The 24,054-nt window shown below is 44.2% G+C and overlaps 1 protein-coding gene across 1 annotated transcript in view; it reads right to left on the bottom strand.

Moving 5' to 3' along the window:
• The window catches only part of PDE2A (phosphodiesterase 2A), a 179,123-nt gene that overhangs the window by 116,989 nt on the left and 38,080 nt on the right, over positions 1-24,054 (bottom strand). The window contains exon 2 of the mRNA XM_051987182.1: positions 10,736-10,820. Coding sequence (XP_051843142.1) covers positions 10,736-10,820 — 85 coding nt within the window. The remainder of the gene's footprint in view (positions 1-10,735; positions 10,821-24,054) is intronic.

Genomic DNA, 24,054 nt, shown 5'->3' with positions numbered 1-24,054 from the left:
GCTCAATTAGAGTGTGGCTGTATTTCTGGATCTGGCTAGCTCTATGGATCTCTCTTAAGTATTATCAGACCTCCAAATGTGATTGTTTGCAGGGTGGTTTCCCTGAATGTGACCCTTTCCAAGGGTGTCCTTAGAGATACTTCTTTGAGTGCTCACACACTGGAGATATCGTGATGTATTAGAGACTGCACCAACTTTGGAGTCAGAGGACCTAGGTTCAAATGTTACCTCTGGTGTTCATTATCTATTTGACTATGGGCAAGTACCATTGTATCCCTTGGTCTCAATTTCCTTCTCTGTAAAATAAGAGGCTAGACAAGACAACCTCTAAAGTCTTAGCTTTCCATCTATGCTGATCATGGAAGGACCTCCACTTCCTCTCCCACTACAGATCTTCCCTATTCATCCAAAGTCCAGCTTAAGCCCCACTTCCCCCAGGAAGGCCATCCAGCTCTCTTCCTTCACTAAGCTCCCATAATCTAACAATTAGAATCGGAGGCTCTCAGAACTAGAAAGGAATTGAGTACTACTAGTCAAATCTTCTCATTTGACAAATGGAGAATTTGATGCCCACAAAGGAGAGGGGATTTGCCCAAAGTTATACAGCAAGTCCAGAATGGAACTGGGTCTAGAACAGAGCTCCAGACTACCAGCCCTGGATGCTTTCCAACATACTATGTATGTGAGTCTAATTTCCCTAGTCACAAGGGAACCCAATATACTCAGAGTGAAAAAGGACCTACACATCAACTCCACTTATTTTATAGATGAGGAACTGAGGCTCAGAGAATTAAAGTGACTGATGCAAAGTCACATGGGACAGCTAGGTGATACAGTGGATGAAGCACAAAGTATGGAATCACGAACAGCTGCGTGTTCCTGACCTCAGATATTTCCTAGCTGTATGACCCTAGGCAAGTCACTTAACCTTGTTTGCATCAGTTTCCTCATCTGTAAAATCATCTAAACAAGGAAATAGCAAACCACTCTAATAGTAACCAAAAAACCCCCAAATGAAGTCACAAAGAATTGGACGCAACTGAAAAATGACTGAATAACACAAAAGTCATGTAGCTAGTAAGTAGTAATCAATCATTCAATTTTTATTAAGCATCTACCATGTGCCAGATATTATGGTAAAGGCTAGGGATACAAAAAGAGGAAAAAACAATCCCTGCCCTCAAGAAACTTATAATCCAACAGGAGAGATGACATACAAACAAATACATACAAATCAAGCTTCATATGAGACTAATAGAAAATAATTAACAGAGGAAAGGAACTTCTGAGGTTACTCCCCATTTACATGTTGATGGGCATGGTGTTAAGTACTTTACAAATATCTTATTTGATCTTCACAACAACTCTTCAAGATAGATACTGAGACAAAGGTGACATGCCTAGAGTCACATAACTAGTAACCATCTGAGACAGGATTTGAATTCAGGTTTTCTTACCTCAAGATTCAGCCCTCTGTCTCTTGTCACAGGGTTATTATCCTAATTCAGACCTCTCTTCACCTCTTACCTCCACTGCTGTATTAGTCTCTTTGCTTCCAGACTTGAACATCTTCCCAAGCTGCTACAATAAGCAAGCTTTCTTTGTCAGGTCAAACTATGAGACATCCTACCCTCAAAACTCTTCAGTGGCTCTGATTGTTCATAGAATAAAGCACAGGGTACCTAGCTCAATACTCTAGATCTTCACCATTTTGCTCTTATGTTTCTTTTCAGTCTTATTTCATTTTGCTTCCCATTACAAACTATACATCCTAGCCAAAATGGACTAACATTTGTTCTCTAACAGGATCCTGTATTTTCCCAATCCCATGTGTTTGTGCTTGGACTAAATCCAATTCTCTACCTTTTAAAATTCTTCTCTTTCTTCTATGACAACAGATGCCACCCCCTTCATGAAACCTTTCTAGACCCCTGACCCCTAGATACAAATGATCTCTTCTACCTCCTTCCTTCAGTCCTCAAACACAGACTTCCTAACTCTAAACCCAAAGCTTAAAGAGACCCTGGCAACATCACTTTATCAAACAATAAAATGCATGTAGTAAATACCTAATAAATATTTGCTTAATTCAAGCAGAAATCATTTCTCTTTCCAAGCTGTAGTTTCTCCATTTCTAAAGTAGAGTTAGTTTCTACCTGTTCTGAGTGCCTTTCAGGGGGTCATTAAGGGAAAAAAATGAACAAATCTTTATTAAGCACCCATAGGGGTGGGCAGGACATTCTGCTCAGTTCAAAGATATAAGGGCTTTTTTCCCCTTAAAAACCAGCACAGCCCCCACCCTCAAGGAGCTTACTGTGAAATAAGAATGATATATTCCTGCACATGTGTATAGGTATGCTCATAGTCTATGTGCATCATAGGGTTAGAATAGCTCCCATTTTTCTGGTGCTTTGAGATAGACAAAGTTCCTTCCTTGCCATCCTATGAGGGGATTAGTGCAAGAATTATTAGCTCCTTTTATAAAGGAAGACACTGAGAATCAAAGAAATATAATGACTTGCTTAGGGTCACAAAACTGGTTACTATCAGAATTGCCATTGGCCTGACCCCCAAAACCAGAGCTCTGCTCACTCTGCCACATTCCCTGCAGGAATCCCTGGTGATTAGAACCCTAAGAGAAAATGACTTGGTCAGGATGACACATTGAGTCAGGGACAGAAGCAAGGAGGAGACAGAAAGAGGAAAGGATCTGACCCGGTCTAGAGAAGCCAAGAGAGAAGAGGGCTGGTCCCTCCTCAGCCAGCACACATGGTCCCCTGTGGCCCATGGAGAACTTGGCAAGCAGCCCTCCCATTCTTCCAGCCCTGCTGACGGCTGTTGTTCGATTGTTGTGTCCTCTTCTTCGCCTGCCCAAGCAGCCAAATGGGGGAAAGGAAGTTCTTAGGGTCAGTCGTGGGACACTGTGTGTAAAGGGGCTGTGTCTCCCTCCCCTCTGCAAGATGAAGGGTCCTTAGAGCCAAGACTATGGAGTCTCCTCATTCAGTCCCAGCACAGTATGAAAACAGTCAAGGACCCTGTGTTCCCCATCAGACTGGGGGCTTTCCCAGGGAAGGGGTTGTCTCCCCACTTAAATACAGGCCTTCCCAAGGGTAAATGTCAGGGTCCCCCAGACTGGGATATCTCAAGAGTAGAGGTACAGATTGGGGTATCTCAAAGGTAGAGGCTATGGCTTCTTCCTTCATTCCAGTCTTCCCCAAACTGCATCTGCTTCCCAAAGCAGTGCAAGGGCTCTCCCTCAGACTGGGGCTATCTAGGGATAAGGTTGTAACCCCCTTTGAGTTCCTGAGCCATCCTGGGCCCCACCCCTCAGAAAAAGCTTCTCCTGTCTCTCCCCACCTCCCCATCCCTGTATAGTCTGGCATTTCTAAAGATCTGTCTCCATTGCTGCTTGTTACTTTTTTTAATAACTAAAAATTGACGTTAACAGAGCCTGTGGCTTCAGCTGCCTCTAGGCAGTCATGTTTAGAACCACAGGATATTAGAATCTTAGGGCATCTGAGCTGGAAGGGGCTGAGCAAACCATCAGCCAACCCCTTTTTTTGAAAACGGAGAAATCAAACTCTGGGAGGATGGGTGAGATGGCGGCAGGAGGGAAAGACTTGGCCACAGTCACCTTGCAAATCGGCAGCAAAAGCTAAGACCAGAAGCCAGGTCTCCTGATTTCAGTTCAAGGATTTCTGTCCTAGAGCCTCTGCTCTGATGGGTTTCTTTACATGTTAGAACAGCAGTTGGGGTGTGGAGAAGGGGAGATTTAGCACTTGTGGCGTTAGAAACCTGGAAGCTGCCTTACGGACAGAGACACAGATGAAAGCAAAGTCAGGCAGACAAAGACAAACAGATATGGACAGAGACACAGAAGAAAGGACACAGACTGAGACAGACAGGCAAAAATCAATAAACATGGACACACAGACTTAGATACAGGAGAGACAGAGAAAGAAAGACAGAAATGGGTAGACATAAAGAGACACTGAGATAAAAACAAAAAGCCCAATGGACAGACAGACAACTACAGATAGGGAGGCAGAGAGGCAAGAAAGCAGAAAAATACAGATGGGAAAGAGGAACGAGCAGAGAAAGAGATAAGCAGAGATTGAGAGACAAGAGACAGATGAATAGACTAGCAAAGAGAAGTATGAATACGGATGAGAAGAGAGGATCAGATAGGAACAAAAAGAAATAGACATCAAAACACAGAGAGAAACAGAAAGAAAAAAAGGACAGAAGGGAATAAATGGAGGGAGAGACAAGGAAAGAAGTAAATATAGAGATCGAGAAAAGCAGACATAGATTTGGAGAAAAGCAGCACAGAGACAAAGAAATAGAAATAGGAAAAATAAAACCACAAAAACAAAGGCAAAAATCCCCTTTAAAGGGGTTTTTGGGGAGTTGGGAAGAGATGTGGATAGGAACTTGGAACTTAAGCCAAGAGGCAGAGTAGGTGAGATGAAGGGGACCCTGGGAGATATCCCAGGCACTGACACCAGTTAAAAGGAAAGCTGGCAGGGTTGGAGGGGCCAGCATGGAGCAGGTCCCCAGCTGTGGCCAGGGAGCCGTTTCCTGCCCGTAAACCCTGAGCCAGAGGGTCATTAATAATCCTTTCCACACCACAGGCGGCTGGGATCAGAGCCAAGGAGGCGGTGCTGTACAAAAGGGAACAACCAGGACTGCCAAGTCTAAGTAGTGGGTTCAAATTCTGGGTCCACTTTGGACTAACTGAGTGCACCTCTGGGTCAATTTCTTCTTTAATCTGGACCTCCACCTTGTTGATATTGTTCAGTCATTTCAGGCATGTCCAACTCTATATGACCCCATTTGGAGTTTTCTTGGCAAAGATACTGGAATAGTTTGATTATTTCCTTCTCTAGCTCATTTTACAGATGAGGCAGAGTTAAGTGACATGTTCAGGGTCACCCAATGGGTAACTGTTAGAAGCCAAATTTGAACTCGGGAAGAGTAGTTTTCCTAACTCTAGGGCCAGAATTCTATCCACTGCGCCATCTAACTGCCCTGGACCTTCTCATTACTCGCTTTCAAATGGAAGTGACCTTCCTTGCCCTAGACACCCCACAGGACAGACAGTAAAATTTCAATAGACAATGGATAAGAAAGCCTTTTGAACAATGGTCTTATAGATCAGTGGCCCCTGAGACAAGTCAATAAACATTGATTAGCTACTTACTATATGAATCAGACAGCAACTCTCAGCCACCTGTTTGAATGTTCAGGTTCCTTCTTTGATACATTGGACTCAATGTACCAAACATACTTGCCCCAAACCGGATATCTCACTTAGCTTCTGTGCTCTCCTCTATCTTCCTCTAGCCCCTTCCTCATCCATTTCCTGCTTTAGGACTCTGGTCAACATTCTCTGATTCCAGGAAGCCTTCCTACCTTGCTCTCTGTTCTCCACCCCAATACACATACAGGTGCCTGATGCCATTCCCTTCTCTCTTAACATTCCAGCATTCCATAACTCAATGTATACCATGTCAAGTAGTTTTTGTAAGTGGGGATGTTCTAGGGCTTTAATTCCTAGGATTTTGACCTGTCTTTCCAGGAAACTCAAGGACAATAAAACCTTTCGTCTTTTATATTATCTCATGAGGCAGCCAAGACAAGGATGAGCCTTCAGGAATAAAGAAGCAAGAAAGCAATAAGTGATTTACAAATATTGTCTCATTTGATTCTCACAAGAGCTCTAGGAGATAGGTGTTATTATTATCCCATTTTATAACTGAGGCAAACAGAAATTAAGCGACTTTTCTAAAGTCACACTATATACTAGTAAATGTCTGAGGCTGTATTTGAATTCAGGTCTTACTGACTCCAAATCCAATAGATTATCTGAGGCACTGGTTGCCTCTTCAGATTCCAGACCCAGTTTCATTAATAAAGGCAACTCCAGGTGAGAAGACTCCTTCCTCCAATGTAAGTAGATGTATTCTCAGTACAGAGAGCTTAAGAGAACTACCATTGCACTGAAAGGTTCTAAAATTTGTCCAAGCTCACACAGAATGTACATGTAAGAGTTAGGATCTGAATTCAGGCCTTCCCGATTTCATGGTTAGCTCTACAACCAATACACCTTATGCCCTTCCTGAACCTGCAGAGTGACTTGCTAAATTGTTGTCAACTTTACTTAATTCCTTCCAACCTGCTAAGGAAGTGTTGATTCAGACAGATAGGAGGCTTAGAGAGAGCTTGGGGAGATGAGAAAGTGGGGAGTGATGGGGGGGGATACCAAGATAGAAAGAGAAAAGGAAAAAGACCGAGAGGAGGAAAGGAAAGTGACAAATGAGGAGAGACAAAAAGGGAGATGGACAGGAAGAAGGGTAAAAGAAAGAAGAAGAAGTTACGCCCAAAAGGAGAAAGAGGTAATAGGAGAGGAAAACAGATACAGAGAGGAAGAGAGAAGTCTGGCACACAGAAGACACTTAATAAATGCTTGTAGATTTTCCCTGAGAGGGCGGAGAGAAAAGAAGAAACAGAAGGGAACAGATTAAAAATTTCTCTGCTCTGCTTAGCCTGATGTTGTGCATTACTCTGAGGTAAAGCTGAGCAGGAAACGGGAAGGAGACATGGGGCAACATCTGAGATGCTCCTAACTCAGCTGTCTTTTATAGAATACATTTCTCCTCCTGCTCTCTGCCTTTTCCTTACTCCCTTCTTTCCCTCTCTCACCTATTTTTTCCTCTCTTCTTCCATCACCAGAAGAGATGTTCTCTTTATCACCTATGTCCTTTTTTCTTCTCCTCCTCTCTCATTTCTTCTCCTTTATGTTCTTTCCCTCCCCTTTTCCATTCTCCTTCATCTCCTTATCTTTCCCCTTTTCCATCTTCTCATCTCATGTCTTCCCCTCCCTTGTTCAACTCATCTCCTCCTCTCACTGCTCCCCCATTCAATAAACTCCAATGGCTCCATATCACCCCCAGAATCAAATATAAAATCCTCTGTTTGATGTTCAAAGCCCTTCATAGCCCTGACCCCTCTTATCTTCCAGTCTTATTACACCTCTCACCCCCACCCCCATCCCTTTGAGACACTGACAATGGCCTCCTTGCCAATCTTTTAACAAGACATTCCATCTTCCAACTCCTGCATTTTAACTCCTGCCTGCCTGGAATTCATTTCTTCCTCAATCTCCTGGCTTTTCTGATTCCAAATCTCAGCTCAAATCCCCACTTTGACAAAAAGCCTTTTCCAGTCCTCCTTAATCCTACTGCCTTCACTCTGCAATTGCTCCCAATTTATCTTGTATCTATTTTGTTATAGTTAGCTGTTTGCACATCATCTCCTTTATTATAATGTGAATCCTTAAAAGTAGGGATTGGTTTTTGCCTTTATTTATAATACCAATGCTGACAGCACAGTTACTGGCACATAGTAGCTGACCATAAATGCTTGTTGGTTGACTTCCTCTCATCTCTTTCCTTCCCCTTCTCCTCCTTTCCTTTTCTTCTTCCTCAGCTCCCACTTTCTCTCTGCTCCTTCCTTTTTCTTCTGGATTTTCATTGTTGTTATTCATATTCAGTTGTTTCAGTTCACAAACCCATTTAGAGTTTCTTGGCAAGACACTAGAATGGATTGTCATTTCCTTCTCTAACTCAATTCCCAGATGAGGAACTGAGGCAAACAGGATTAAGTGACTTGCCAAGGGTCATATAGCAGGTTGCTGGGGCCAGATTTAAACTCAGGTCTTCTTGACTCCAAGTCTAGCATGCTATTCACTGCATGGATTCTCACCTCTCCCTTTTCTCTTTCTTCATCTCCTTTCCTACTTGCCTCTTCTGTCATTCCTTTCCTCATGCTCTCTCTCTTCTTTTTCCCATTTTCTTCAGGTATCTTCTACCTTCCTCTCCTTTTTCTTTCCTTCTCCCCTCTTCCTTTTCCCTTTTACTGCTCTACTCCTTCCATCTTCTCTGATTTTCCTCCTTTTCCCACACAGACCTTCACCCCACCCCCAACAGGCCTTTATACCACCACCACCACCACTGCCACCCACCTCTGTCCCTTGTTAGCAACTCAAATCTGGAAAGAGAAAAAAACAGAGCTCTTCTCCAAGATGATCCTTCTTCCTCTTGGTCCTACCCCCCCAAGAGGAAAGAAAAGGAGAGGTATGGTGGAAGGAGAGACAGAGAGACAGAGACAGAGGCAGAGAGATTGGGGAAAAACTTGGAGAAGATAAAATCATTTAGAAACACTGTAGAAAAAGAAACAAAGAAAAAGGTGCTTTGGAAAAAAATCATTAGTTTGGACCAAGATTTGGACCTAATTTCAAATCAATAATCTGCCACAAACTTCTAATGTGACCTGTCTCTGTCTCTGTCTCTCTCTCTGTCTTTCGGAATCTCTGTCTCTCTCTTTCCCTCCCTCCCTCCCTAGTGTCACATGCACATGATATGTTTTCCTCTTTGAACCTCAGTTTCCTCACCTGAAAAAGGAGGATAATAACTGTATTGCCTATTTTGAAGGAAGTGCTTGGTGAACAGTCTAGAAATGAGAGTTCTTGGCTAGAATTGATGTGTTTTTTCCTCCTCTCAGGTTTGGGAGTGGGGGAGAGGGGACTCCCAAAGGTGGGATTCATTGAATGGAGAGAACTTGCCCAGGGCGCTCCTAAAGGTTTAGGAGATAGTTATAGCTCCAAACTCACAAGTACTTCCTTCAGCCTGACCTCAAATAGAGGTAGTGAAGTAGGAGACCAGAGAGGAAGAGCAGCTCCCATAAGGTCACAACATATGGCGAACCAATATTTCTTCCCCCAAATCCTAGAATGAGAACTTCTCCTCCTCCGCATTATTTTTCATTTATGTTAACACACACCTCACACAAATGACATAAGCTACTGATATGGCACACTAACACCACAAAAAGCCAGAAGCATTCACTGGACCTTAAATTCCCAACACAGCCACTATGGGAACAAAGTAGCTAAAGTATCCATATATACAAAGTATTCATATATATATATGCACTCACATATTTCATGTTAATAACATGGACACAAAACATGTAACTACATATATAGACATATAGAACACACAATAAAAACTACAAAGAGGAATACATACCAGACTCCAGTTTCCCAAAATTTCCCTCCCCAACAACACATAACAAACGCAAAACATACATCCATACATAGCTGCAATCCAGACTCACAATCTAAACTTTAACACTAAAGCTCAGACTCATATTCTCTCTGTCTTTCTCTGTCTCTGTCTCTTTCTGAATCTCTCTCTGTCTCTTTCTTTCCCTTCCTCCCTCCCTAGTGTCACACGTACATGATATTTGGACCAATACTCAGATGTCAACACACTCACAAACCCTACCCAGACTTTGGACATTCCCCTCTAACTGTACATTGTGACCACACACACACACACACACACACACACACACAGAGGAATACCAGCCATGTTCCTTCTAGGACATTCAGAGAGTATAGGTTCATAGATTTAAAGCTGGAAAAAATCTTAAAGGATATAATATCCAACCCCCATATTTTATAAATGAACAAACTGAAGTGAAGTGATTTGCCTAAGGTCACAGGATTTGAATCAAGTGTTCCCCAAGTCCAGTGACCTTTCACCATACCCATGTTGCCTCCCAAATCCATGCCCAATTTCCCTCCTGTCCTACTTGTCCCTAAAGAAAACGGCACAGGGACACAAAATATAATGTACAGAAGACACACACATATACAACATCCCATTTGGATACCCCCTCCTTTTCACATCAGCACAACACAAATCAAATACAACTGAAGATACTCTACACATATGACACAAAGTATATAAACTGGTACACAGTAACCACTAATGCAACATCTGAGACCTCTGAAACAGCCCATATCAACACCTGGAGACACTCTCTTCAGGTGAAGAGACCTGTCTCTGAAGATGTTATCCATCCTGGGACTGATTGGATCTGAATCCTCCCTACCCCCATCCTCACCCCCATCCCCTGCATGGGGCAGTCTGATTTTCCCCAATATCCCCTCGATGAAGAAAGGGTTGGGGCAGAGACCAAACAGAGCCATAGACATCAGGAGAGGGTTGGGAAGAGGGTGGGTTGGAAGGGTGCAGGGAAATAGGAATGGGTATGAGGAGAAAGATGGAGAGAGGAAGAAGAAAGGGGAAGGAAATTGGAAAAGGGAAGGGAGAGACATAGGAGGAGGAGGGAGGGAGGGAGAGAGAAACAGTGAGAGGGGGAGGGAATTGAAAGAGAGAAGAGAACAGATGGGGAAAGATTTGGGAGAGAAAGAGAAAGACAGAAACAGAAGAAAGGAGAGAAAGATAGGGAGTGAGAGACCGGTTTAAAGCAAAAAGCGTTGAGATCCAAAGATTATGGGGCTATGGAGTCAGGAATAAGAGATTTGGGGATGGAGAGGAAGTAACGACTTCAGGATGGGAAGACTTGGATCTCTGGGATTAGGAGGTGATCCGGCGTTTTGAGATCACAGATTCCGGTGCTTTGGCATCTGGATTTTAGAGGCTCTAAGAAAGGGTTAGGAGGCTCTTTGGGATGAAGGGATTGGGCACTTTAGGGTCAGGGGCTTAAGGTACTTGGAGGTCGGACTTTGGGCACTGTGGGACAGGGGACTAGGGTACTCGGGGGAATCCAGCTCTTAGGCGCTTGGGTCCCCGAGACCTACAGAGTGCCTCCCCCACCTAGCACGGCCACTCACCCCCACCCCGGCCCGCGCTTTCCTTACCTGCAGGGTGTCGGCGCAAGGCTGCTGCTGCGGCGGTGACGGCGCCGGCTCCTCGTCCGGCTTCAGAAAGACCTGCTGGCCCCGCCTGAGGAATTGGACAACGGCGATGAGGATGTGTTGCAGCACCAGGACCATGCTTGCAACCGCCCACCTGCCCGCGAGCCAGCCTGGCCAGCGCTCCGCTCCCTCCGCTGGCCAAGCTCTCCCCGGCCCGACCAGCTGCGCTCCTCCCTCTGGGCCCGCCCAGGGCCCGCCCTCTCTGGGATGGCCCCGCCCCTCCCCGCCTCCCCGAGCCTTCCCTCCCCCTCCCTGCCAGGCTAGGCGGCTGCCTTGCTCTCACACCCACCCCGGCAAAGTGCATCCCCCTCCCGGGTGGCTTCTGTTCCCCCGGTTCCGGATGCGCTCGCTCCCTCCTGGCCACGTTTCATCCCCCTTCTGCCTCAACCCGGCTCGCGTCTTCCCGGGAGAGTTCCATTTCACCCCTGTCTAACTCACCCCACCACGTCTCCCCCAGTTTCGCGCAGCGCAACGTTCTGAACGTGGCCCGAGACTGCGGGTGCGGTCCGAGGGCCCGATAGGCCCGGGACAGGCCGCGTGAAGCCTGGCAGAAACCCCACCAATCTAGGGATGGACATTTGGAAATCCGAGAAACCCGCCCCTTCCCAGGAGTCCGCCTCTGCGCTGTCCCTGGGGCCAAGTCCCGGGCAGTGGGGAAGGAAGGGTCCAAGTGAAAGAAAGCAACACTAACCATTAAGCACCTCGTATGTGCAGGGCTACCAAGTTTATCTAAGAAGTCTCCCAGCCCCAGCCCTGTTCCGGTAAAGCTTACAGAGCCAATCTAAAAAAGAGCCTTGCCCTCTGGGGACCCTGGAAAGCAGGCCCAAGAAGGCCTGCTAAGTTACTCAAGATCGTACACCTAAAAATCCAAGCCATGGAATCCACGCACAAAGGGACTCCGGGCTTCCTGCGCTCCCAACACTGGGAAAGAAATAGAATCAAAACTGTACCTGAGCCACCTGGAACCCAGCAAACAGATTGTTAAATTTTCAGCGTGAGCATTTTAGTCTTTGAAAATCACCAAAGACCACAAGCTGGGCCCTGATTTATAGTTTTGTTGATTGTCTAAGCTTAAGAAAGTATTAAAGTATGTCAAGCAACTTCCCCTTGAGAGCAGGCGGCTAAGTATGTCCCAGCATACTCTGGGAGAACCAACGTTTGGGCTGTAAGGGGTCTTTGTTGTACAGAGGAAGAAACTAGTGGGAAAGGGAGCTGTTCAAAGCCAGAGAGCGGCTGGACATAAGTAAGAACTAGAACTGGGGAAATCTGGCTCCCAGTTTAGAGTTCTTTCTGCTTCACTATATAATATTGAGGGGAAATTCACATTAATTAGAGGAAGTGAATGGCACTGGTTCTAAGGGGCAAAAAAGTGAAGGCAATTAGCAAGGAAGAGAGAGAGCTCACAAATTAAACTAGCAATGGGACCAAGAAGTTGAAGGCTTCCTCTAACAATTTCAGCTCCCACAATTCGCCTCTGCCCCCTGCTGTCCCTATTGAATCACAACACATTGTATTTGTTGCCGGGGAGGAGAGAAACCATTTGGAGGGGCCCCAACTCTGTCCAAATCCCCAGGGATCATTCGGTCCATATGCCTGGACAAGACTCTACACCATTTCTGAGGAAGGTCTCCTGGGTCATGTCTATCCCAATGTCTCTCAAGATCTGATTCAGTAAAAGGCTCCTGACACCCAGGAAGGAGCTCATCAGGTCCCCCACCCAAGTAGGTGAACCAACAAGCTTTTATTTGACATCAGCCCTTCCAGCAAGATTGCTTAACCCAGTTTTTTTATGAATTCAGGGCTCCACTCAATCCCCATTTATCTGTACCACAGTGTTCTTCCTCCTGACTTGCTCTTCACACAGAAAGCACTTGATAAATGTTTGTTATTTTTGCATTGTATCTTGTCTTCCTTGCTAGGCTTTTTAAGGGTCACAATCATTTTAAACATAAATCCCATAGTTCTTAGCATGTGCCATCTACTTCATGAACATTTTACTAACTGGTTGAAATGATTGTCAAGGGAATCAAATATGCTAAGATTTACTAAAGACAAATGCAATGTCTTACACGTGGATGCAAACATAAATAAATTTCACAAGTACAACAACAAGGTGAACAATAAATTTTTGTGAAAAAGATACGGAAGTCTTAGTGGACCAACAGTAACCCTTCTTCCCCCTAAAAAAATCCAACCTAATGCAATCTTAGACAATACAAGCATTCAGTGTCCAGAATGAAGGATAACAATAGTCTTCTGCTCTGGTTAGACTATATCTGGACTATTGTGTCCAGCTCAGGGAAGGGAATAGAAGAAAATACACATTTCTATAATGCTTATTATTTGCCAAGCATTTTACAAATAATCTCATTTTATTCTTACAACATCGGTGCAAGTGGGATGATGTTACTTATTAGCCCCATTTTAACTGATGGAGAAATTGAGGCAGAGGTTTGTGGGGTTTTTTTTAAGTGACATAGCTAATAGGGGTTTAATGCTGAATTTGAACTCAGGTCTTCCTGACTACAGACACAGCATTTTATCTACTGTCATCTAGCTGCCTCAGCTGGTGCCTGCAACGTGGATGTTGCGACAGGAATGGGGATGAAGGGAAGGAAAGGGGAGTGATCAAACACTTATAAGGGATTATAAGTGTTCTGTGTGGCCTTTTGGGGCAAAAATAAAAGAATGAATAATGTGACTGTTGAAGAGGCAGACTGAGATTCAGTACCAGGGAAAGCTTCCTCTCAGAGCTATCTGGTATGGAATAGGGATGCCTCAGGAGATAGTGAGTAAACCTCCACTGGATATCTTCAAGCACAATCTGGACATCGTTGGGGATATTGTTCAAGTTCAGGTTCAAGTTGAGGTCTCTTCCAGCTCTGAGATTCTGCAGCAAATCCTCCCACCCTCCTACCCCCTACCTCTGGGTGCTTATGAATATGTCCCAGTTTCCTGTGATGCTCCTCAGGTATTTCAGAAATTTAGCTCTGCCTTATTCCCCGAAGTCCTTCCAAAGATTCTACCTCTTAACCCCACCAGACCCCACCCACAACCAGACTTTTCACACACCACCAGACCTCCCTCAGTGTCCACTTTTCAGGACCTCGCTAGAACTAGAGGCAAATGAATGCCACAATAGAAACCGTCATGGATCAAGAGAGATTAATTTGAATAATGTTTGAGATACTTACTAGCTGTGGGACGATGGGCAAGGCATTCAAGTCTCTCAGAGCTTCCATTTCCTTATCCATAAAAAAAGCAATAATGATACTCACACTACGAACTACTCATCTCATAGGACTGTTAAAAACCAAGTATTCTGCAAACTTTGAAAGGCTATAGAAATGTAGGTTATTACCAACTCTTAAATGGAGCCACAGTTAAGTAGTATCTTCTACTCTCTGGGCCTCAGTTTTTCCTTTTGTAGAGTGGAAATAAGAATGCTTATCTTAGGATAGTAAAGAGCTTTGTAAACTATGAAGTACTATAGAAATGGAGAGTGGAGAGAATGTTTTCAAAGTGAGCACCAGAATCTAAGTACTCTGCTTCCAAACCCACACTACCTAAATAGGTAAGAAAGCAGAGTTGGGGCTTCTTCAAACTCGTTTTAGTATTAGATTATAGGTTACATCTAGAGCTGGAAGGAACCTTAGCTATTGTCTAGTCCAAATACCTCATTTGTGAAGGAAGAAATTAAGGTTCAGAAAAATTTAGTGATGTTCACAGGCAGTAATGGTGAGTCAAGATCCCTGTGACTCCTTATCTAGGGCTCATACCCAGGTGTTCTAATGCATATCAACCTATGTCTTTCTGTTACATCAGAATTTGCCTATTTCCACATTCAATTCCTCTGGAGGGACCACCCATGTGTCTCTTGAACATGTCCTCATCATCTGTTTTATCTTGCCTGTGGCACGGTCTCCTAGTCTAATTATTCTCTGACCATCCCCACCCACAACCAGCTGGGCCCCAGTGATGTCAGACCAACTCTTTAAGTGTGTCTGACACCCAGGGCTGGCCCTCAGGGATGACTCAATGCTAACAGGCTGCTTGGATTCCTGAAGCTGGATTTATGAAGATTGAATCACCAAGAGAGAGCACTGCAGTGTAGGGGGGCTGGACTATATGAGCAAGACTATGGGTGGTGAGCCCCAGACCCTCCAGAATCTTCACTTGTCTGTCTATGACATGCAAAGAAGCCACCTGTTCTCCCAGGATTCATAAAGGGCAGGTCCCAGATGGAAGAGCCTTTGGGGCAATGAAAATCAGTAAAAAGCCTGGCAAAAACTCCTAACATAATTGTGATAGCATAAATGAACATGAAAATGGAGCCAAATGCTATAGATAGGAATTGTCCTGACCAATCCTGGCCCAGGCTGCAAATGAGGAAAAAGTACCTCTCCCTTTTTTTGTAGAGGCAGAGGATGTGGAGTGAGGAATATTACAAACACAATACATATTCCCCAAACAAAAAGTATTGATACTATTTTAATTTTTAAAAGAAAATAAAACATAGAACTTCTTTGCAGCCATGAGGTCTTAGCAGGGGAGGAAATAGAGACACCCTTGAGCATACAAGAGGATGTTCTTTCAGGGAAGTGTCAGAAGAGACCCAGGGAGAGGGATTACTAAAGGTTAACGGTATTAATTTCTCTTCTTGCAGTCAGGCCAACTGACCAGAAGAATAAAGGAATTCCTGAGTCAACATCAGATATTGAGCCCAATATGGATAGTGTCCCAATGAAGAGACAGCTCCTCCTTTGGGGCAGCTATATAGTCAAATGGATAAAGTCCTGAAGTCAGGAAGTCTTGAGTTCAAATCCAGTCTCAGATGTTCACTTGCTGTATGACCTTGGGCAAGTCATTTAATGTATGCCTCAGTTTCTCCAACTGTAAAATGGGGGTGATAATAACACCTATCTGTCAAGGTTATTGTAAGACTCAAATGAGATATGTGTAAAGTGCTTGCATAATGCCTGGCACATAGTAAGTGACTAATAAATGCTAGTTTCCCCCTTTCCCCACAAACTGATGGGAAAGAACATTCTAAAGCCAATGCTTTTCCCTGCTCTGGGTCTCAACTTACTCAGTGTTGAGCTAAGGGTCAACATTTTATTCTAAGGTTTTTTGTTCTAAGTATATATTCTATATCTAAAGATCCACCCAGCTCTGGCCTTCTAGGTTCTAAGGTTCTACTCTCCCCCAGCTTTGAAATTCTATATTCTTAGGTCCCTCCCAGATCTGCTATTCTTTAACTAAAGATATTGCCATCGAAGGACATGCTGTCATGAAGCAGTGAGGGAATAGAGGGGGTGGTTACTGAGCAGAAAGCAAAGTCCCTGCTATGCCCTGGGGCCTGTCCAGACTTGATAAAGCCTGGGGGGAGGAATTGCTCATCAGCCAGCCTACCCAAGAGACTATTCCTGTCATTTCAAGGAGTCTGAGTCAGTTATTCCAGGGGACCTGGAATTGGGGGCAAGAAAGGCAGGTAGTTGACTCAGCAAAGTATAAGGCAAGGTACCAGAATAAAGGGAAGATGTGGCTTCTGTCTTGGTCTGAACGATGGCCTTGCCCTCCCAGAGCCCTTATCTTGTGAAGGAAACCTGTTCTCTATTCTGGAGGATATCCCCCTCTAAAGTTGGAGATATGATTCCTGAGGACCCCTATTTGCTTGGACGAAGAGTGTCCCTATATTGAAGGAGGACCCAATCTGAGGGGTGAGGAGAGACATGGTCACTGCTTAAGAGAGGTCTCAGACTGGGAAGCCAGTGTCTTTTGTTAGGAGAGAAGTTCGTTGAGATATTGACAATTCCTTATTTAAGAAAAACAACAAACAAAATTTTTTAAAAACCAGACAGAATGAGATGTGGTTAAATAGGAAAGCCCACTATCTGGGAAAAGACAAAGGATATAGCTCAGAGGAATGTAGGGATCAGAGGGATCATTCCCTAGAACCCCTCATTGGGTGATTGCTACACAACGATTTCCTATAATGTTTTATCCAATACTTACCTTTATCCTAATCTAGCTGGACTTCTTCCCACTCCCTGCTCCTCCATGCCAGGTACATCACCCTTTCTAGTTTGGAAAGCTCTTCCTCACAATGATTCCATGAGGAAGGTAGTACACGCAACAGCATTCCCATTTTCAGATGAGAAAAGTCAGATTTAAAAGAAATTATGTGCTTTATCCAAAAGCCAGAGAAAGGCTTGGTAGATATCTTTCAACCCCAAGATTAAGCATTCTTTCCACTCCATCTTGCCTATATGTAGGCTTCTCCCTCTCCCCCAGCCTGTCCCTTATCATCATCCTCCAAGGCCCAGTTCAAATCCTGTCTCTTCCAGCAAATCTTCTCTGACCTCTTCTCCCAACCCCAGCCTACAGGGATCTCTATCCCTCCTTGAAGTTCTCACAATTTTTACATGATACATCACTCAGCTGAATGTCTCTAATCCTGTTCTCTGATCACTTCCAATGAATCTTCTCCCCCTGACATCTGGGCGCTTCTCCTCCTCCTGTTTGAATCCTAGATTAGAGTCTGAAAGTGTTCTCTTTATTTTATAAGGAAGAAGAGATTTGCTCAGGGTTACAAATTAAGACACTAATAGATTCAGCATTAGAACTCAAGTCTTTTCCTCTTCCCTCTCTTTCTTCTATGCTGTGGCCAGGTTGGATCGATAGCAAAGACTCAGTGCACACTTGTTGATGAATTGATTTAAGTGGTTCATCGGCAGAGGCAGCCCCTGCAGGGCTGAGAGATGCAGAATTCCGTCTCTGAGGCGCTGTCTCCATGGCAGCCAGGTGCTGCAAGTCCAGCGTCCTAGCAACATGAGGGGTGGGGGTTGCAGTCTCCAGAGCTTCCTGGGAAGGGCCAGAGAAAAGGCCAATGGGCAGGAGAGGGGATGGGTATAACCAGCTTACAGGGCTCTAGATACATTCTCCACAGCTGGTCATCAGCAGCTGGACAGCTGTTCTTGTTAGTCCAGGATTGGGGTGGGGGAGGAACCAGAGATAAAGACAGAGACAGAGACAAAAGAGGGACAAAATGACAAAGCGAAAGACAGTTACTGAAGGAGAGAAAGACAAAGGACAGAGACCAAGAGAAGAGAGAGAGATGCAGAGAATAGAGACAGAGACTGATACTGAAAGAAAAGACTAAGAAGATAGAATGAGAGGACATCAGAGATTGAGTGTGATAGGAACAGAGACTGAGAAACAAAAAAGAGCTAATTAAAGATAGTTGGAGCCTAAAATACAGACGCAAAAAGACAAAGCATAACATAAATAAAGATACAACATGAAAAGACAGAAATATGGAGAGACCGGAAGAAGCAGAGAAAGCCACAGAGAGATGACCAGACACAAAGTCAAAGCCTGACACTGAAAAAGACATAAGATAGCGAGAGAGAGCCAGAGAATGACAAGTTGAGGGCTGAGACCCAAAGGGATATTCTAGAGAGCGGGTGGGTGGCAGCTGGAGATGGATAGCTATGTTGAAGCAGCAGCAGCAGAGAGCCAGAGGGACAGCAATAAGGAGACAACTAATATAGGAGCAGATGATGGGATGATAGAGAGATAGGGAAGGAAGAAGGCAAGCTCTGAGAGGCTGACGACAGGCAAAGACCAGACAATAAGAGAGCTAGTGGCGATATCTCTGGGACAATTTAAGCTGCAGGTTTAAGGCATAGCCTGGAAGAAAGATTAAGTCCTAGATGCTCTGTATGACTTTGGGTCTCATTCTGATGCCTCAGTCTTCCCATCCATAATATGGGAAAGTTCTGTACTTTATATACCATTATAACCTCCCATCATGAGATCTTAGAACATCAGAGCTGGGAGCAATTGTATGACATAGAACATGGGATGTAAGAGCTGAGAGACCACAGTGATCATCTAGTTCGACACTCTCATTCTATAGACAAGGAAACTGAGATCCAGAGAGAAGGGTCTTATACAGAGACCTCAATGTCTCAGGATCCCTCAAAATCCCTCAAAACTCAGGATCTTTCCCTGTCCTTTCTCTGCATCTGCTGTGTATGAAGGGGGAGACAGGAAGGTTGTCAAGGAAGCCACTCTAATCGTCTGGACAATCTAAGGTCTGAGCTCAAGTAAAAGCTATGGCGATGGAGAGACTTTGGGGCAATAGAAAGGCAGAATTAAGATTGACTGGATGTAAGAATGAGGAAAAGGCTCAGAAATAGTCCTGAAAGTCAGGGAGGTCCATGGGGCTAGTGACAGAAATAAGAATATCAGAATAGAAATAGATTTAAAGGGAGGAAACAAACTGTATAGGATACACAGTGACAAAATGAGATGGTTGGGAGGATGATGGATTTACCAGGAAGCAGAAGATAATTGGAAGGGATAGATAAGAATAACATCACCTGGAGCAGCTAAAGGAATTGGGAATGTTTAACTTGAACGAGAAGACATGACTATTCTCTTCGAGTATTTAAAGTACTATCATGGCTAAGAAAGGATTTGAATTGTTCTCTGTGGCCCCAGAGGACAAAATGGGGAGCAACTAGTGGAGAAAGGGGTATTGCAGAGATTCAGATTAAGGCTAAATATAAAGGAAAACATTCTAATGATATGAGCCATCCCAAAATGAGAGTACACTGCTTCTATGAGATTCCCATCACTGGGAGCAGGATGGTGTTTATCAAGGGAGAATTCCTGGTGTGGTATCATTCGGCAATCTAGCCCTTTGAGGTCCCTTTGGGGGAGATCCTGGGATTCTGGGATTTCACTTAATCTCCCCATTCCTAGCTCTAGTCAGTGCTGGTAGAGTATAAGTGTGGTGGGCAGACTGATCTGCCCTTATCTTTCTTCCCTCCCCACTCCATGGGGATTATTTTTAGCTGTCCTCCCCCTCTCTGCCATGCACACCTTCTCTGAGAGGTCACAATAGTCACAAAGCTCTTGTTGTGATGGTTACAGGACAGTGGGGAGCTGGGAACCGATGAACACGTCAGCTGAGCTCATTATGAAGATCATGTTAATTATTCCCTATTATTGTTAATAATGCCAAGAGCACCTGTCATCAGCTCAGCCAAGATGCCCCCCTCCAAGGAGGTGGATCTACATGCTTCTCAAAGGCTCGGGAGCTTAAACCTTCCCACTGGCCTGCTTCCTCCAGGAATTTTCTTGGGTTGCCGATTTGGAAACCTCTTAAGATCCCATAAAGGCCACAGATCATGCCAGCAGGGGGCAAAGGAAAAGGGAGGAGGAAAGGAAGAGGATGCCATCTTAGAGCTGAGACTTTTATGAGAAAATGTTCTACCATCATAAAAAAAAACCTAGATCCGAGGCTTCAAGAGAGCTCAATGTGGAATTGAGGGAAATACAAAGGATCCATTTGGATGAGAGGAGGCTAAGGTCTACTTTATTTCTATAACGTTTACAAAGCCATTTGCTTTTGATGCTAAGAGCCGTACTTTAAAAGGATTTTTATTTTAATTCTACAAGAGCTAAAACTAGGAGAAATTACCGATTCCAGGGCCACACAAGTGAAAATGTCAGAATGAAGATTCAGCCCCAGGTGTCATGGCTCAGAGCCTAGTGCTCTTTCCATTGTTGGAACTCCCTTTCCTCATGACTTTCCTTTGCCTCCTGGGCCCAAAAGAATCCTCAACATTTAATCCAGGCAAGACAAAGCAGAAGCTTCTCAGGGACCCAAGGAAGAAAGGGGGAGAGCAGGTAGGACAATGAGGGGTCTCATTGTTTGTTGTGGGGATTACAGAATCCTCAGCAAGGGGAAGGTGGGATTTAAGGATTTGATTGGAAGATGTATTCTGGATGTCAGGAGGACATCGTGGCAAATGGATTTTTTTCAGGGCCCATATGTGACCATCCTGGGTGGTTATTTAAGGTCTATTCTTATCCCTTCAACTGGAATCAATCTAAGAAGAGGGGAGGGAGGAGAAAGGAAAGAAAAAGAGGAGGAGTAAAAGACAATGATGAAAATATGGAGAAATGAAGAAAGGGAGAAGAGAAGAAAAGGGGAGAAAATGAAGGAGGGAAAGAGAGAAAGAATGAAAAAAAGAGATGAAGAAGAAGGGGATAGATTAAGGATAATGTGTAATGTTGGACAGAATGTGGCTATAAATCTAAGTTATTCTAAGCCATAAGAAGCATGTGGAATTTTAGGGGAGTGTTCATGGTTTGGGGGAAGGGCCACCCTGAGTTAGGAGAGAAAAATAAGAGGGTCCTGACACTGGAAGTTTCCCCTTCCAGTTCCTCCCCACCCCCAAAGTTGTCCTGCTCAGCTCAGGGAAATCGACCGGCTGTTCCCTGATCTCCCCAGAGGCTGAGTTCCTGGAAGGCAAAGGAAGGATCGATGGCTGCTCCCCCATCAAGCCCCGCCCGATAGTTGTCTCTCTACCTCAGCCTCCAGTCTCTGCTCTAAGTAGAATCCCCTGACAAGAGATACTGCAGGATTTAGCCTGAATTCATCTGGGCTAGGCTAGCCTAATCTGGGCTGGAGGGGGCTGGGCTGGGCTGGGCTGGACTAGGCTAGGCTGGACTAGGCTAGGCTGGACTTGACTGGGCTAACTGGAGTGAGCAAGCTTACAAAAGCTGGTCCAGTCTACAAAGAATTGAGTTTAGCTGAGCAAGATTGAGTTGGGCAGACATTGTTGAGCAGGAATGGGCTGCCATACCTATGCTGAGCTGGGGCTGAGTAAGGTTGAGTTAAGGGAGCCAGGTTGAGGCATCTGGGTAGTGATGAGAGACCTGGGCTTTCTTCCTGTCTTACATGCTAAGGCCTTCTCCAATTCACACTCCTTTTCACCAACAGGACCAATCCCAACCCAACCCCAAAAAACAGGTTTGTGACTGGCTCATGTTGGTATAAATTTCTGCTGCTTTCAGCTCTCTTTGATGACATTCATCAAGCACTGACTGATACCTATTGTATGCTGAGTTCCAGTGCTGGATAAGCAAACAGAGGATCAAAACCTATGACCGTGCCCTCAGGGAGCTCACAGTCTGTGCAACAGATCAGACAAAATCACACATCATGTGCCCATGGAAAGAGTGCTGGATTTAGTCAACTTTGTAGTGTGACCAAAGGCAACTTGGGATTCAACTTTCCTAATCTATAAAATGGACTAGATGGCCTCTAAAATTCCCTTTCAGCTCTAAATCTATAATAATGTCCTATAATATAAGGCAAAATTTGAGTAGGGCCATAAGAGGAAGGAGGACAGATAGGTCTATCAGGAATTGGAGGATGGGGAGAACTGGGGGCTGGGAAAACTGGCTGAAACACTCTCGTGATTAAACTTCAGTGGAAGCGAAGAGTTGGGGAGGAACCTTTGACAGAAGATGCCCTGAGATGTATGCCTTTATGTATGGATGTCTGGGACCCTGTCTGTGTGTCAATGTGTCTACAATGCTATGTGCAAAGTCTATGCTCAGTGCTGAGTTTTTGTCTTTGTCCTTCTTCATTCCCTCGACCCACACTTAGTGTGGCACATAGTAGGTGCTTAATAAATGCTTATTTATAGACAAGAGAAAGAAAGCACAACTACTTCCCTCATACATGTTCCATCCCCTCCTATTGAATTCTTAATTATTCTTTAAAGCCCAGATTCTTAAAAGCCCACCTCCTGTGGGAAACCTGCTCTGATCCTTCCTCATTGGTAAGTCCCCTAACATTTTGTTTCCACATATACCTCTCATAAGGATAAAGAATAAAGCCTGGACCTCTGATCTCTTTAATAAAATGAGCTTCTGAATGAGGAAAATCCCTCTATCAAGGAAGGTCATCAACTTCTCTTCAACTTATGCTTAATATTGTCCAGAATACTCAGAAGTTAAATGACATATCCAGTATCACACAAACAGTATGTGTCAGATCTTCTCGGATCAGTGAACAGCTCTTTATTCAATACTCCACATTATCTTTTTATATATATTATGCATTCAAGTTCTCTATCTCTGCATCAACCCTCCCAATGAATAAGTCATTAGTTAATGAGAAAGGAATTGACATGAGCAAGATGGACCACAGTGTTGTAGTAGCTCAGAGACAAAGGCTTTTCTGGCTGGATATTTATTCCCATCCCCATTACTGACTATTGCTAATCTCTCTTAGTCTTCATTTGCCTCCATCCCACCTTAAGATAGTATCTTGTCCTCTTCTAAGACACTTCCTGGCTCTATATGACAGCGGACCCCACATGCCTCGCCTGGGAAGCTCATATTCTTAGATTCATAAGCAATTAAAACTGAAAGTCCATTAGAATTATGAAATGTCATCTCCAGAAAATTCCATAGATATAAGATGTCAGATCTTGGAAGGCTGTTTGAACATATGCTAGAGCTAGAAAGATCCTTGAAACTTAGATTTGAAACTTCTTAGATCTGAGAAGGGTCCCAGAACTCAGAATTTTAGAGCTAGAAAAGACCCATGTCAAAGCTGGGAAGGACTTATAGCAGAAAATGTCAGAGCTGGGAGAAACTTGAGAACATAGAATGTCAGAATTTGGAAGGACCTTAATCCCACTTCTAAAGCTCATAAAATGAAACTTGTTCTATTCATCAACATCCACGAAACATTTGCAATTTAATAAATTACTTTCATAAACATTTACAATGTATTTTTCTCACAACAACTTGTTAGGTGTAAGTGGAATTGTAAAAATTATTATTTTCATTTTACAAATGAGGAAACTGATTCATCCTGAGAGGTTAAATGCCTTGCCCCCGGTCACAGAACTAAGAAACATCTGAGATAGGATTCAAATCCAGGTCTCCTTATTCTTTGCCCAGCATGCCTTCTAGTTTGTTTTTAAAAAGAAATATCTCTCATTGTATAAGGAAGAGAAAGAGGCTGCTTCAGGGAAAGATAGATTGGTTTAGCTCTTGGGCCTCCATGGTAATTAGGAGGCTAACAAGGCTGGCATCTGGGCTTCCACAGAGAGCTGTACAGCTCCCAGAAGCCAATTCATCACTAGGACAGCTGGAAAGCATGGGTGTGTGTCAGGCGACTAGGGAGAAGAGGAAGCTGTGCCTGAGGGAGGGCTGAGACATGTAAGGCTAAGAGTTGGGAGACTTGTAGAACCACAGACCAGATTTTAATATCTACTTTTTGCAGAATATGAGATTCCCTCTCTCTGTAAATCAGTTTCCCCATCTGTCAGACCATAATTCAGCCAATGAACTTGACAAACCAAGAAGTCATACATAAATTTAGTCCTATGCCAGACTGAAATATGACCTCAAATGCAGACTGACCCCTTAACCAACCAGAA

The sequence above is a fragment of the Antechinus flavipes genome, chromosome 3 (assembly GCF_016432865.1).
Source record: "Antechinus flavipes isolate AdamAnt ecotype Samford, QLD, Australia chromosome 3, AdamAnt_v2, whole genome shotgun sequence".
Lineage (NCBI taxonomy): Eukaryota > Metazoa > Chordata > Mammalia > Dasyuromorphia > Dasyuridae > Antechinus > Antechinus flavipes.
This window is presented reverse-complemented; position numbering and strand designations above follow the sequence as displayed.